The sequence below is a fragment of the Scatophagus argus genome, chromosome 11, assembly GCF_020382885.2.
Source record: "Scatophagus argus isolate fScaArg1 chromosome 11, fScaArg1.pri, whole genome shotgun sequence".
In the NCBI taxonomy this organism is placed as follows: Eukaryota; Metazoa; Chordata; class Actinopteri; family Scatophagidae; genus Scatophagus; species Scatophagus argus.
In genome coordinates, this window is record NC_058503.1 from 22,993,606 (window position 1) to 23,006,834 (window position 13,229).

Sequence of the window (13,229 nt, forward strand, 5' to 3'; positions counted from 1 at the left end):
GAGGACCATCTGCGGGGGCATCTGGACAACAGACAGCAGCCCGCAGCTCACCCCGGTGGACATCTGAGTCACAGGGACCCGGATGCGGGCTGTCGAACCCGCGGGTCTGTTGTGGAGGGTTTGTGAACCGCGAGACGGCAACGCACAGCGGATAGATTAACTCGTTCGGGGATACACAGAGCTTTGCATGCATGTAATGATGAGCACAAAGGGCAGGGAGGATGGGTGAGGACCCGATGGGTGAGGACCAGATGGGTGAGGACCCGATGGGTGAGGACCAGATGGGTGAGGACCCGATGGGCGAGGACCCGATGGGTGAGGACCAGATGGGAGCGAGCACAGAAAGTTGATGGCGGCGGCTGGCGGATACTCACAGCGGGCGGCTGGCAGCGCCGCGCAGAGCAGCAGCAGCAGCAGAGCGGACGCACGGCAGAACATCACACCTGCAGAGACACTTCACATGACACGTCCGCAGGGAAGAAGCTCCACATGAGACTCACGGCTCCGGTGTGGACATCACGGCTCATCAGGCTGACCGCATGGGGCGTCACGGACCCGACGAGTTCGCGTTCTCATCCCGCCAAAGCTCGCGGAGGAGCAGCAGCCTGATGGAGCCGCGATAAACCAGCACACAAAGTGAAGTGAACTCCTTACCTCCGTTTCCGGTGTCCTCACGACCCTATCGAGTCTTCCGAGATGAAAGTCAGACAAAAATAAACGGACAGCTTTGACTGCTTTTCATTTAAAACCAGAGCGCGACGTCGAGACGCGCGGCTGCACGCGCTGCTGAGGAGACTGGAGAGTGTGTGTGTGTGTGTGTGTGTGTGTGTGTGTGTGTGTGTGTGTGTGTGTGTGTGTGTGTGAGTGAGTAGGAGGAGGTGTGAAGGAGTCTGACCTCCTCCTGCTTCAACATGTTTTCATCCCTCATTTATTTTCTAATCCGCCTCCTGTCTGCTCCTTCACCCCCTCAGGATAAACGAAAATGATGACAGATGAACTCAAGCTGCTCAGATCTCAAACATCTTGTGCTCTTTATATAACAAAATAAAATCAAAGCCCCCACAAAGTTTGGCTTCAGACTGCAGAGTCCCCTCAGATCGGGTCCTTCCAGCTGAGAAGATCCTCCTTACTTTGACTCTCTCAGCTGAGGGATGCATGCTGGACTTTCTGCAAAGAGCAATCAGGGAGGGAAAGTGAAGAGCAGAGGACCGGAGGTGGTGACGGGGAGGGACGACGTGCACGAAGACGATGGGAGCATCGCTTTCACGCATTTCATTATGTCCTCGTACACCACGGACCACTGAGGTGATGGTCAGGCAGCTCCAAACACAACACACTTCGCTCTCCTCGTGGCCATGTTGTTCTTCACATGGAGCTGAGGGGGACTGCGGCGCCAGCGAAAATCCTCCTCGCGTTTTAAAGCTCAGTTAACTGATGTTTTCGTCCTGGTGACGGTAACACAGAAGAACCCGAGCTCGCCAACCTCATCACATGTGCTGAACGTTAAGAGGTTCTGTTCGCCAGAGGGTCCGACGTGCAGTCTGGACCGCCGAGCTTCTAGACAAAGAAGACGGGGAACAGACGAGAAAGTCTAAACCGGGGGAAGGAGGTCCAGGGCAAACCAGGCCAAGGTCCAACAAACACACCACAACAAAACAAAGAACAAACCACAAGGAAAAGATGCAAGACACAAAGACAAACTGACAGACCGAGGGACAAACACAGACAGGAGACGGGACGCGGACTGCAGGAACGAATCAGCAATCAGGTGGGAAGGTGAGAAAAACACAAAGACAGGAAGTGAATGAAATAAAACAGGAAACAGACCAGCTGGATTCATTTCATTAAGAACTAAAGGAGCTCTGACTCATCCAAATGAAGTCACCAAAGGAGCTTGGACACTCAGGCCGTCCGGTGTCGGACTGTCCTACCGTCTGCACACACTGGAGGGATGATGTCAACATCACAGCGGGGTAACGACAAGGACCACAAGGACCAGGACCCAAATGCAGACCTGCAGTTCAGTGATCTCACTCACAAAATCAAAAGTGCCACTAAGGCCTACAGGAAGCAGAAGCAGGCAAGAGCCAAAAAGCAGGCGAGGCGAACGTGTCCGAATCAAAGTCCAACTAAACAAGGATCCAAAACGTGGGAGAAGCCGCCTTGACTTCCTGCTGAGGCTCACAGGTTTCGGCCTCTCCAGGCTGAGATGGGAAGAGTGGATCTCTGGAAACGTTAAAGCTATGTGTACTCTTGGATTTAAAAATAAAAGGATTCAATACCCAGGTGTTATGTACACTCACAGCTGTGAGCAGGTCTGAAACAAGGTGTCACATTATTATGTAACCTCACAGCTGTAACCACAAGCAGAACCAGGAAACAAGTCGATTCCAGCAAACCTCAAAGCAGTTAGAGATAACACAATGGAAATCAGCACTGATGCTTTTTTGTCTTCTAAAATAAAAATGAAGCACAGCAATCTGTTCACAGAAGATCTGCGCGAGTTGAAGGAAAACGCTGCCAAGTCTCGTCAAAGCTCGTCCACTCAGATGGTGAAGTTCACTGTGCTGCCTTCAGCGTTGCTAAGTAATGTTCAATTACAGTGCAATCATACGCGGTGGGTGAGACTTTTTCCCACAGCCTTAATAAAGCCCCTTCAGTCGAGAAGAAAGGCAGCGCTAAAGGACGTCACCCGCTGAGGACAAATTAAACGCCGAGAAACATGAAGAAAAGGAGGTGGGCGGGAGGAAAGAGCCGAGGGGAAATGACAAAGCAGAGGGATGTCGTATCAGATCAATAACCGCCGTCCATATCTTCAATAAGAAGCAGGCAGTCCTCCCTTTTAGGAGGGATTTACAGGAACACGAGCACCACAGCTAACCTCAGATCCTCCACCCGACTCTCGTTTTGAGAGACGTCTCAGTGGTCCAGAGATTAAAGTCTGGAGATAACGTGAGCGCAGGCTGAAAAGCCCTTCGCCTGCGAGCATCTCGACCGAGCGGTCGCAGATTACCGCCTTTTCATTTCTCCTGCCGCCTTGAAGGACAGCAGGCAGATGACATGAATTTATCAAATCCACTGGAGGTCCGACTGGCTGAAATGCATCCACGACTTTTATAAAGAGCATCTGAATCGGCTGCCACTTCTGGCACCTTCAGCTCCCCAAACAATCAGAGGAACTTAGATGTGGAGGCTGGTTTCACGTGGCATCGAGTCTCCAGGCTTCTGCTCCACCCACTGAAGCACCACTTTACTTCACGGGCGTCTTCAGATCAGCCTGGAGGTTTCAGTAGTTTGCAGTATGGTGGTTGGAGTCAGAGGACGCTGAACCTGTGACTTCTGTCTCACTTCTGTGTGTGTTTTCTGCAGTTATCAGCAGCAACATAACATATTGATCCGACGTCTGCTTTTGGTTCTTTGTTTGTGTGTGTGCGTGTACGGGAAACAAAACTCGTACTAAATGTTTCTAAGAGGCTGACGAGCTGCTTCCTCGTTTCCTGCACTCATCTGAGCTTTAACGCTGATCCGTCGTCGTGGTTGTCCCTCAGAGTACCTGAGGAAACAACAGAAACGTGTGCTCGCCGTCAGGGCGTCTGCTGCGTCGACAGACCGACTCTAACGTACGACGTCACATAACTTTGTCTAGCTGTACTTACAGAGGTACACTTTATGAACATCTGATGGTCTCGACCAGACACAAACAGAAAACTGGATAGAATTGGAAAACCTGGAATGAGTAACTTTATTAAAAGGCGAGTCACTCAAAATGACAAAAAGCAACACTGACATCAGATAAACATGAAAATACTTCTGTGTGCGTCTCCAAAGCAGGATGTTTGGAATCAGTCCATTAAAGAGTTCAGAGAGGCTCAGAAGAAGTCTGCCGCCGCCGGACGTCTTTTCGGCAGACTCTTCGGAGTACTGAGGCTGGTCTTCCTGCTGCCGACGGGGGTCTTCTTGACCTTGGTGGACAGAGGGGTGGCCGGAGACTTCAAGACCCCAGACTTGGGTTTCTGCTTGGGGTCGAAGGGCACTCGGGACGAGCCGTCTGGACTCACCAGCAGGCTGCGATCAGACTTCCTGAACTCTGGAAAAACAGACTCCGCGTCACATTTCCTACAGCGATCGTTTTACGTGGGGTAAGTAAAGGAACAGTTCACCCTAAAATGAACCAGTCATTTAAATTACTGGTGACTAATTTATCAACTGGTCTACTGATGACCGAACTGTTTGCTCTAATGTCGCATCATTACTGGAACTTCACGCTGCGGTCGAGTTCACAGCACGAACACGAGCTCCAGGATCCTTCTGGATGTTTGGACCAAATTCCTCCTCTGACTTTCTGCTGCAGAATAAACTCAACTGCTAAAAGCTGAACTGTTCATCACCGATTTTAACTCAACTAAAACTACTTAAGCTGTTTTTAGAGCAGACGCTCCTGTTTCCTGGGATTCAGAGGTGCCGAGTGTGAATCTACGGCTCACTGTGGATTCACAGTCTGCACCTCGTCCTCCACGTTGTAGCGTGAATTACACTTTCTGTCCATCATGTGAAGTCTTACCAGCCGTCTTATTATTCTTGAGACCGAAGGTCACCTTCTTGGACTCTGATTTGGGAGTTTGACTCTTCTGTGGAATGAAAACACAGACGACACAACATCGTGACCATCAGAGCGAACAGCTGCTGCCAACTACCTGCCTGCTGCGAGCCGTCCGGCTACACCTGCCCACTCACAGGAAGAGGGACACCACGTCCACAGGGGACAATACGTGTTAAATGTTTTAATGTTTAAGTTCTCGAGACAGCAATATGCATTAAACCAGCTTCAATACAATACAATACAGTATAACTGCAATGCAACTGACAGAACCGACTGCAGCCCAAAGAGGTGCGAGTGTTCAGTCATCCCTTCTGTGATGATGATCACTGATGGGATCACCCTTCTGGTAAAGGACCTGGTCATGTGACTGTGACTGTGACTGTGTGTGCCTGTCATTACTGTTCAAACACTAAATACAGCATTGAAACAGGGGAAGGGGGACGCACATGCTAACTCTGCATGACTGCATGGTCCTGTTGAACTCTGGAGGACCTCTGTAGCCCCTGCTGCTGCTAACACCCCTCCCTCCCCACACACACACACACACCACCCTCCCTCTCCCTTCCCTTACACCTACCCATGAACATTGCCTTTTGCACAGAATTATGCACACTTGTCTCATTTGCACAATTCTGCAATACTGCTGTAAATATTGTTGCCATCTGGTCTGTTGTTTTTATATTTATAGCATTAGTATTTAGGTTATTAGGTTAGGTTATTTCGTTCCACCTCATGTTTCTACATGTGTGAAATGACAATAAAGCTCCCTGAATCCTTGAATCCTCATGGGCCAACAGCAGACAACTTTCACATTCAGCAGCTTTCCTGCTGCTCTGCAACTTTAATAAAGTCTGTCACAAAGCAGAGCATGTGCTCAAACTTCTACATCTTAAGCTTTTCCACCCGTCTCATTCATAATGTCTGGCAGAGCAGCTAGGGGCAGGGGACAGAGTGGACATGAGTGGACATGAGTGGACATGAGGGGACATGAGGGTCATGAGGGTCATGAGGGGGCTGTCCCTCACTGTTACCTTGTTGCTGGACAGCGGGGTGCTGGGGCCTCCCTTGGTTCTGCAGAAGAGCGGAGTTGGGACTGCAGCGTTGCTCTGAAACGTGATGAAGTCCAACGCCGAAGACGTCTTCGCCTTCTTCTGTGACTTTTTAGTGCTCAGAGGTGTGGCCGACACTCCAACATCCTGAAATGGAACATCAGTTTAAAAGTCATTGGTGTCTCGGTGTACGGAAGCTGTGAGAGGCCATGCTTATTAAATCTCTTTATCCTGACATCATGATTTATTATTCCAAAATGAAAAACAAGTTTTGTTGGAGATAATTAAATGAACAGCTCATCTTCTGAGCTTTCAGGACAGCAAAGTAGCTGACTCATGATCTCGGCTGTTTCTCAACCATCTAACCCCGCTGAAGACTCACGCTGTCCAGTTTTGTTTTCTTGCCAACAGCCTCTTCCTCTGCGAGCCCGTTGATGGATGTCGCCGCCTGCAGCTCATCGGCCTCGAACTCGAACACCACGGGGATCTTCCTCTTCTTCTTCTTCGCCTCCTGCACTGGGGTTTGATCTTCCAACGACTTCTTTTTCTTCTTCTTTGCTGGTGTTGTCGTGGTGACCGGTTCGCTGTCATCAGCCATCCGAGAGGTTTCCGACTCCGCCGCTGCAGTCTTGGATTCTGCTCGATTCTTTTTCTTCTTCTTCTTCTGTGCGGTTTCTGTGCTTTCATCTGCAGCAGGTGGAGCTTCAGGTGTCTCTTTCTTCTTTTCTATGGGCACTGTGGAGGCATCTGATGACTGCCCCTCCGCAACTGATGTGATTTCAGGTTCTCCCTGTGAATCAGCCTTGGGTTTCTTTTTCTTACTCTTCTTACTCGTCGGCTTCTCTCGTCCAGTTGCTGGACCGTCTTCTTCTACGCTCACGCCGTTAGCCTGCGATTCGTCCTCCACCTTCCTCTCGCCGTTCTGGCTCATCTTTTTCTTCCTCCCGGGGGTGGTGGGCTCGGTCTCGGGTACTGGTACTGGTGTAATCTCTGCTTCTGCACTGACTTGCGACTCGTCTGTCTGCAACTTCGTGCCCTTCTTGTTCTTCTTCTTCTTCTTCTTCTCTGAGGCGGCAGCTCCGGAGGACCCGTCTGGTGCAGGAGTCTGCTGCTGCACTGCTGGTTTGAGTTCTGAGGCCTTTGTCCCGTTGTCTGAGGCCTTGTCAGACCGGTCGTGGTGGGCGGTGGTGCAGATGGGTGGATGGCTGGTTTCTTCTGTGAGGAGCAGAGTTTCTGACTGACCCTCTTTCACCGACGAGACGGAGATCAGCGCTTCCTGTGGTGCACCTTCAGTGTCTGCAACTGCACCCATCAGTTCCTGTTCAGACTTCTGTGCATTTTCACCTCCAGCCTGCACTTTCTTCTTCTTCTTCTTCCTCTTCTTCTTTTTCTTTTTGTTTTCATTATTTGCGGTCAAGTCAGCTGGTTCATCTTTTGCCGAGTCTTTGTTTTGCTTGCCGAGCGCCGAAGCCTCCTTTTTCTTCCCTGAAGTAGCAGAGACACAAATCAATTCAGGTGAGACATTTCGTATCATTACATCGAAACCTTTGAAAGGTGACAACATGGACTTCAGAGAGTCTCTCCAGCTGCTATGTGAATTCACCCGATTATTCAGTTTTGTGATTCTGAATGCTGACGGCTCGGATGTGGTTTCGGTTTCTGAACTGGATTATTGTCCTCACATTCTAAATGCAATCGTTTTGTTATTTAGATTTAAACAGAAATCTGCACGCTGGTTGTCTTTGGTCATGTAGCATCAGATTAAAAAGAAGCTTCCAGTGTAAAATACTTCCTTTCAGCTTTGGTGACCCTGACAAGTGCCGTTTTGACTCCTGTGTCGATGGAAAATGAAGCTCTCTGAAGTGGATGATTGGGGCAAAATGAGACGCAATCAGTGAACGTGAACACAGCATCAGTGACGGAGTGAAATGTGACCGTCAGGATACTCGTGTGCTCAGATCCAGTGCTCTTGTTTGGAGCAGTTTGGGCTGGATATCGTTTTAATGTAGTGAAGTGGGTTCTTATTGATTCCAGTATGAAAACAGGTCGAATGTTAACATCACAAAAATCTATTCTTTGAAGAGTTCGACTTTTGTTTCACTAGAATAAGTCAATTTAAAGAATTTTTATTCAAGTAAATTCATACAATGAAACTGGATGAATTCCGTTGTGTTTCTGTGCTGCACAGTCGCTGTGCTTCATGTCCTGCTGGGGCAGCAGTGACACCTTGTGGTGAACAGGAGACACAACACACAGTAACGAGACAGCCGTGTCTGCCATGCGGACTCACGGCTCGTCAGACTGTCACCGATGAAGCTCTGTGGTGTTTGTTTGGGCCTGATGTGCAGAACCGGGACCTGATTCTTCACATTTTGTTATCAGTTTGAACTGTGAAGCAGATTTCGGTCGTGTGTCCACAATCAGGTCCGTCTGAGCAACCGCTACACACACCCTGCACAGCAGCACACACACACCTGTACGTGAAGGCGAGGATCTGTGATGTGGACAACATTTGAAAAGTTCAAGAATAAAACTTCTAACAAACCTTTGCTTTTCTTGGATGCTGGCGCCCCGTCCTCCTCCTCCTCCTCCACGTGACCTCCTCTCCTCTTCATCCTCTTCCTGCTGCCAAACATGTCGTCGTCCTCATCTGTGGAGACCTCCTCTGGGTACTCGTCCTGAGGGAAGGAGCCTGGGAGGAAACCCAGAGGGGACAGAGTGAGACGGGATGACGTCCAACATCTTTCATAAACATCAAAGTGAGCACAGAGACGCCGTGATCACCAGCTCCTACCTTCACTCAGGTCACGCAGCCTGCAGGCCAACACACGACGCGGTGAGGGAGGAGAAGAAGAAGAGAAACACGTTAGTTTGGGTGCCAGCAGAGGTTGTTCAGAGGAAGGCCGGAGTTAAAACCCCAACACTAATCTAATCAACAGCTTTCTTTGGTTGGAACAAGGGATCATCAGTGAGGCGGAGAGGCAGCCTTTAACAGCAGCGTGCTCGCCGAATGCTGATTGGCTGATGCGCAGCGGAGCAGGAAGCGCCACGCTGTGACCCCTTTGATAACTCTGATTACTTCCTGCTCCATCACAGCTTCGTCAAACATTCGATGCTGTTAAACAGAACAAACAGATGCACAAAAAGCAAAATCAAGCCTCAAGCAGTCGCCTGTAGCAAACACAGAGTCAGGCTGCCCCCTTTACGGTCCACATCTCTGGGAAGATTAGGATTATTACGCAAACTACGCTCATGACGACGTGTTCGGGGTCCTGGTGTTGCTCATGTCACTGCAGACACCTGAACAGCACACAGTCGTCGCTTATTGGAAACACGCCTTGCTCTGAAATCTCACGAGACGCGAGTTGCTGCAGGAAGTGGCAGGTGGAAACTTGAGTCACCACAGGGCCTCTTTAAAGCGGTCCAGTGCCGGAGCTGCTACTCACACTCTGACGATTCGGTAGAGTCTCTTCCTGTTCTGGCTCGGCGTGCCGCTCCGACTGGATAACTCGAACAGCTTGTCTGCCAGAGCGGCGTAGTCAAACTACCAAAGACACAAACAGACGATTAGAAACAAAAGCAATTCACCAAACGTGTCCGCCATCAGGAGGACTCGTGCTGCCTCAAACTCTTCTGACCGCAGCAACAAACAGCTGCTACACTTTCAGACAGCTAAACTGCGTTTCAATTATTCTCCACGGCGACCATCGAGTCGGAACGTTTGTCACGGACTGGTTTGGACTTTCATGGTGCGTTCAAGGCCATCGTGACACCAAAAGTCTGGTCAAACCCAAAACAACCGAGACGACCCGAGTCTCGCTGACGGAGAGAATTAAAATGTAAGAGGAACTTAAGAAAATGTGCAGCATTTCTGTTACACGTTGCAGTAAACGGGAGTTTGACTTCTGAAGTATGAAACGTTAAAATCAAACAGCCAACGTTTTGACGGGAACAGATGAGGAAAACAAAGAGGACGTTTCACCTGAAGGACCGGTCCAAAGTCCTCGTCACACGGCGCCTCTGTGTCAGACTCCTCCGAGTGAAGCAGCTCATCATCCTCATCCTCTTCGTCTTCTTCGTTTGATTTTTTGCCTGAAAGCACAAAAACGCACAATTTAATTCTCATGAAAGCAGCTTCAACGCCACAGCAGGCAGCACATCAGAGCGAGCGTCTGCTGCGGCGTTGAAGCTGCCACGAGCTCAGTCAGCCGGGAAGCCAGAGGCCCGACGGCTGACCGGAGATCAGTTTGCACGATTAGTCAACTTGTAATCAGAAACGAAGGCGCCAATTAGTGAGCTGACCTGCGTGGTTTGATTAGCATGCAGATTCTAAAGATTTTGCAGATGCAGATTTTCTGATATTTTATAGAGCAAACTGTCAAGAAACTCCAGGCCGGATCAGGATTTCTGTGCAGGTTGGTGTACCATTAATCCTCTTGTTGCCTGGTTTGCTCTTCTTCTTCTCTCCGTGTTTTTCTTCTTCCTCGTCCTCTTCAGAAACCTGTCCCGAGTCCGAGTCCGAGGCCTCAGCTGCTTTCAACTCCTTCATCAAGTCTTCGATGGCGAAGGGCGCCTGGTCGATAATCGTGCTGAAGATGTTGCTGCAGATGGACCTGAAAAGAGTCCCGCTGGAGAGGCGGACATCAAGAGAAGCACCAGTCAATCAGACAAGCTGATAGGACGGACACAAAACCAGCTGCATCACATCTGGATAAACACGCACATCTGAAATATCAGATTCACATCACAAACATTCATGTGAGCGGCTGTGGCTCGGAGAAGACAGAGAAGCTGAACTCGTGAGGACCTACTCTTTGGTTTTGGCTGCCGTCTTGCAGAAGGGCTCGATGAAGATCAGGTTCTGCTCAGCTGTGAGCTGTGGGGAGAAAAGAAACACAAGGATCAATGCAGCTTCACCTCTACAGCCCACACCTCCAAAACTCACCACAGCTGTCCACATGGACAAGCAGCAGCACAGGCTAAGAGGAAACATGTGTAGTCCTGATTCTGGGGTGAACTGCTCCTTTAAGCCCCCATCAGCATCCCAACATATCCTGCCGCTGAACCTGTGCAACCATTTTCAGCCATTCAATAACTTTCTCCTCATCTCATCAGACCACCACAGCCGGACCTCAGAAACACAAACGGCAAACAACTTCCTGTCAGTCAACACATGTTGGAGGAAGGTGTCGGCGCCGTACCTCCGCTGAGCCCACAGCTGCCAGTTCAGTCATGTAAAGGTCCAGGATGTGGATCTGCAGCCCGCTGGGTGCTGCGCTGCCAGCCTGCAGGATCTGAGCCTTCAGCAGCTCCAGAAACCGGGACACCACACTGAGGACAGACACACAGAGACTCTTCAGACAAGCAGACGCACACCTGAGCGCCAGGTTCTGAAGGCAGCGTTTTGATGCAATACCTGCTCTCCCAGCTCCTCCTCCTCAGCAGCTCGAAGGTCTGCCTGAACATGAAGCGAACCAGCTGCGACAGACGGAGACAGTTTGATGTTCACCTTTCATGTCGAAATACACTCAAAACTCTGCATTTGTTAAAATTTAAATCAAATCATTAAAGTGTGAACGTGCATCCTGGGAGGCCGTGAAGTTAGCGAAGCAGCAAAGCCAGGACTGTCCTCGCGCTCACCTGGAAAAACTTGTCCATCCGCAGCCGGTCGATGCCGGTCCACTCTCTCTTCAGGGTCTGCAGGGAGCTCTCCAGGTATAAAAACTCTGTGGGGAACATCGGCATCGTGAGAAGTGCGGCTTTGGGCCCGCGTGCCTGACCTGATTCACCTGCTCTCACCGAAGCTCATGAAATCACACTTACGTCCGTCCACGTCCTGGAAGCAGTGGATCAGGCCGGAGATCTGGCTCGACAGCTCCTCCTGAGGAAGAACAACAGGAGAGAGGGGATGAAACGCCACCCGAGGGAGGAGGAGCCTGCTCGACTGAACGCCACCACACACGCACACAGATTCCCCTTCGTGACTTTGAGCAGGTTTTCATAAAGACCCACGAGGAACCGGAGTCTGCTAGCCGACATCCCTCTTCTCAGTCACTTCATGTCCATCGCTGGTTTTATTTTCTTAAATATTCTGGCTGCTGGGCACATCGAGAGTCTCAGAAGTTGTGCAGGACCTTCGGGATTCAAAATCGGTCTTAAAATTTAGCAGATGTGCTTTTTTTTTTTAATCTGTGAGCAAATATTAGCCTGTAAACACACTTCCTGTTGAGTCGAAATGCAGGCGTGTTGGGTATGACTTTAGTATTTAAAAATACTGCAGTAAAACAACTTTAAAATCATCTCGTAGGTACGTGAGGATCTGCTGCAAGTCTGCCAGCAGACATGAATGAGATGTTGTATTATAGCTATATATATCTATACCTATATATCTATATATAGAGAAGCTGGGTTTCAGGGACCATCCGGGGTCACTCAGGTCACTTTTCTGTACTGGCATTCAAATGAAGGTGTGTGTAAGGATTTTTTCCTTACACACACCTTCATTTGAATGGTCTGCTCAGAGGTTTCAGATGATCGTTTAAGAGCAGCATCTTTAGAGAGTGATCCGTTTCGTGGTTCATTAAACAGATTTTATTTTCTGTGTGCTTTGCGGTTGGCAGGTTTACTGCAGTAAGCTGAAGCAGACGGAGAAACGTTTTCGTTCCCTCCCCGGCTGCTGCAGCCTTCCTGTTCAGCTCGACGCGCACCCTGACCGCTACGTCCTCCCACCGTGCGGGTCTGTGAGCCCGGCGTACCTGCAGCAGCGGTTTGTCCTGCATCCACAGGCAGTAGAAGAGACCCTTCCACAGTTTGAGCAGCTCGTCACCTGTGAAGCCACCTGTGCACAGGAGACAGTTCATTAGCGGTCCGACGAGCTCCACACGTGTGCACTAGCTAGCACTTAAGAAAAACACGTCAGACTGAGACCAGTTAACCTGACAGCACTGCTTTGAAAACCACCCAGTGTGCTATAACCACCACAGTCTGGTTCTCACTTCACCCAGTCTGGATTCAGTGCTGGTTCGGCATTTGAGCCGGTGTTAGCAGGCTATGACGGAGCTAGCAGGCTAACGCGTACCGCTCAGCTCACCTGTGGCTTTCTGGGACCTGACGCTGACGTATTTCCTCAGTTTCCTCATGGCCTTGGTCCGGACGGGCCTCTCATTGGAGGCTAACCTCTGTGCGAACTGGACCTCTGGCTCCTGAACCGACGCCATGTTCACACCGATTCACGTGGAGGATCCTCGCTCTACTCCGCTTCGCTTCGCTCTGTCGCCTGCTCCACACGTTTCCGGCTGGTGGCGCGGACTGATGACGTCACCAACACATCTCTCATCTTGTAGTTCCGCACATCGTCACAAGGGGGCAGCATCTGGCGCACGCGCACATACACACGCTGTGTGTTCATAGAATAACTGTTTAAAGGAACGAGCTTCACTCTGACACCGGTGTACTCAAGGGGGGGCAGGGAGCCTCAAATCCAGGTCTTAGTAAATCCCGGTCTCAGGACTATGTGAAACTGTAGATTGGCTACCACTGCAGAAAACTTTCCTGTCAACCCTAAATTATGTTGACTCGTG

At 50.1% G+C, this 13,229-nt stretch overlaps 1 protein-coding gene across 1 annotated transcript; it reads right to left on the minus strand.

Annotated features, from left to right (window-relative positions):
- Positions 1 to 3,713: 3,713 nt before the first annotated feature.
- LOC124066968 (ribosomal RNA processing protein 1 homolog B-like) lies at positions 3,714 to 13,034 on the minus strand. The gene is made up of 16 exons (XM_046403898.1): positions 12,740 to 13,034; positions 12,405 to 12,487; positions 11,473 to 11,530; positions 11,290 to 11,375; positions 11,066 to 11,127; positions 10,851 to 10,980; positions 10,461 to 10,525; positions 10,075 to 10,277; positions 9,632 to 9,741; positions 9,096 to 9,193; positions 8,444 to 8,463; positions 8,195 to 8,341; positions 6,032 to 7,134; positions 5,632 to 5,796; positions 4,562 to 4,628; positions 3,714 to 4,087 (listed from the first exon to the last, which is right to left on the minus strand). Exons 1-16 carry the CDS (start codon positions 12,864 to 12,866, stop codon positions 3,870 to 3,872), a joined length of 2,742 nt encoding a protein of 913 aa, XP_046259854.1. The 5' UTR covers positions 12,867 to 13,034; the 3' UTR covers positions 3,714 to 3,869.
- Positions 13,035 to 13,229: the final 195 nt, after the last annotated feature.

What these genes read in the sequence shown, in the direction of transcription:
- LOC124066968 (XM_046403898.1), bottom strand. Translation starts at nt 12,866, where the DNA reads ATGGCGTCGGTTCAGGAGCCAGAGGTCCAGTTCGCACAGAGGTTAGCC. An exon ending in AGGAGGAGCTGGGAGAGCAG is followed by an intron (nt 10,981 to 11,065) that starts GTATTGCATCAA and finishes GTCTGTCCTCAG; the next exon opens with TGTGGTGTCCCGGTTTCTGG. An exon ending in AGGCAACAAGAGGATTAATG is followed by an intron (nt 9,742 to 10,074) that starts GTACACCAACCT and finishes TTGTGCTTTCAG; the next exon opens with GCAAAAAATCAAACGAAGAA.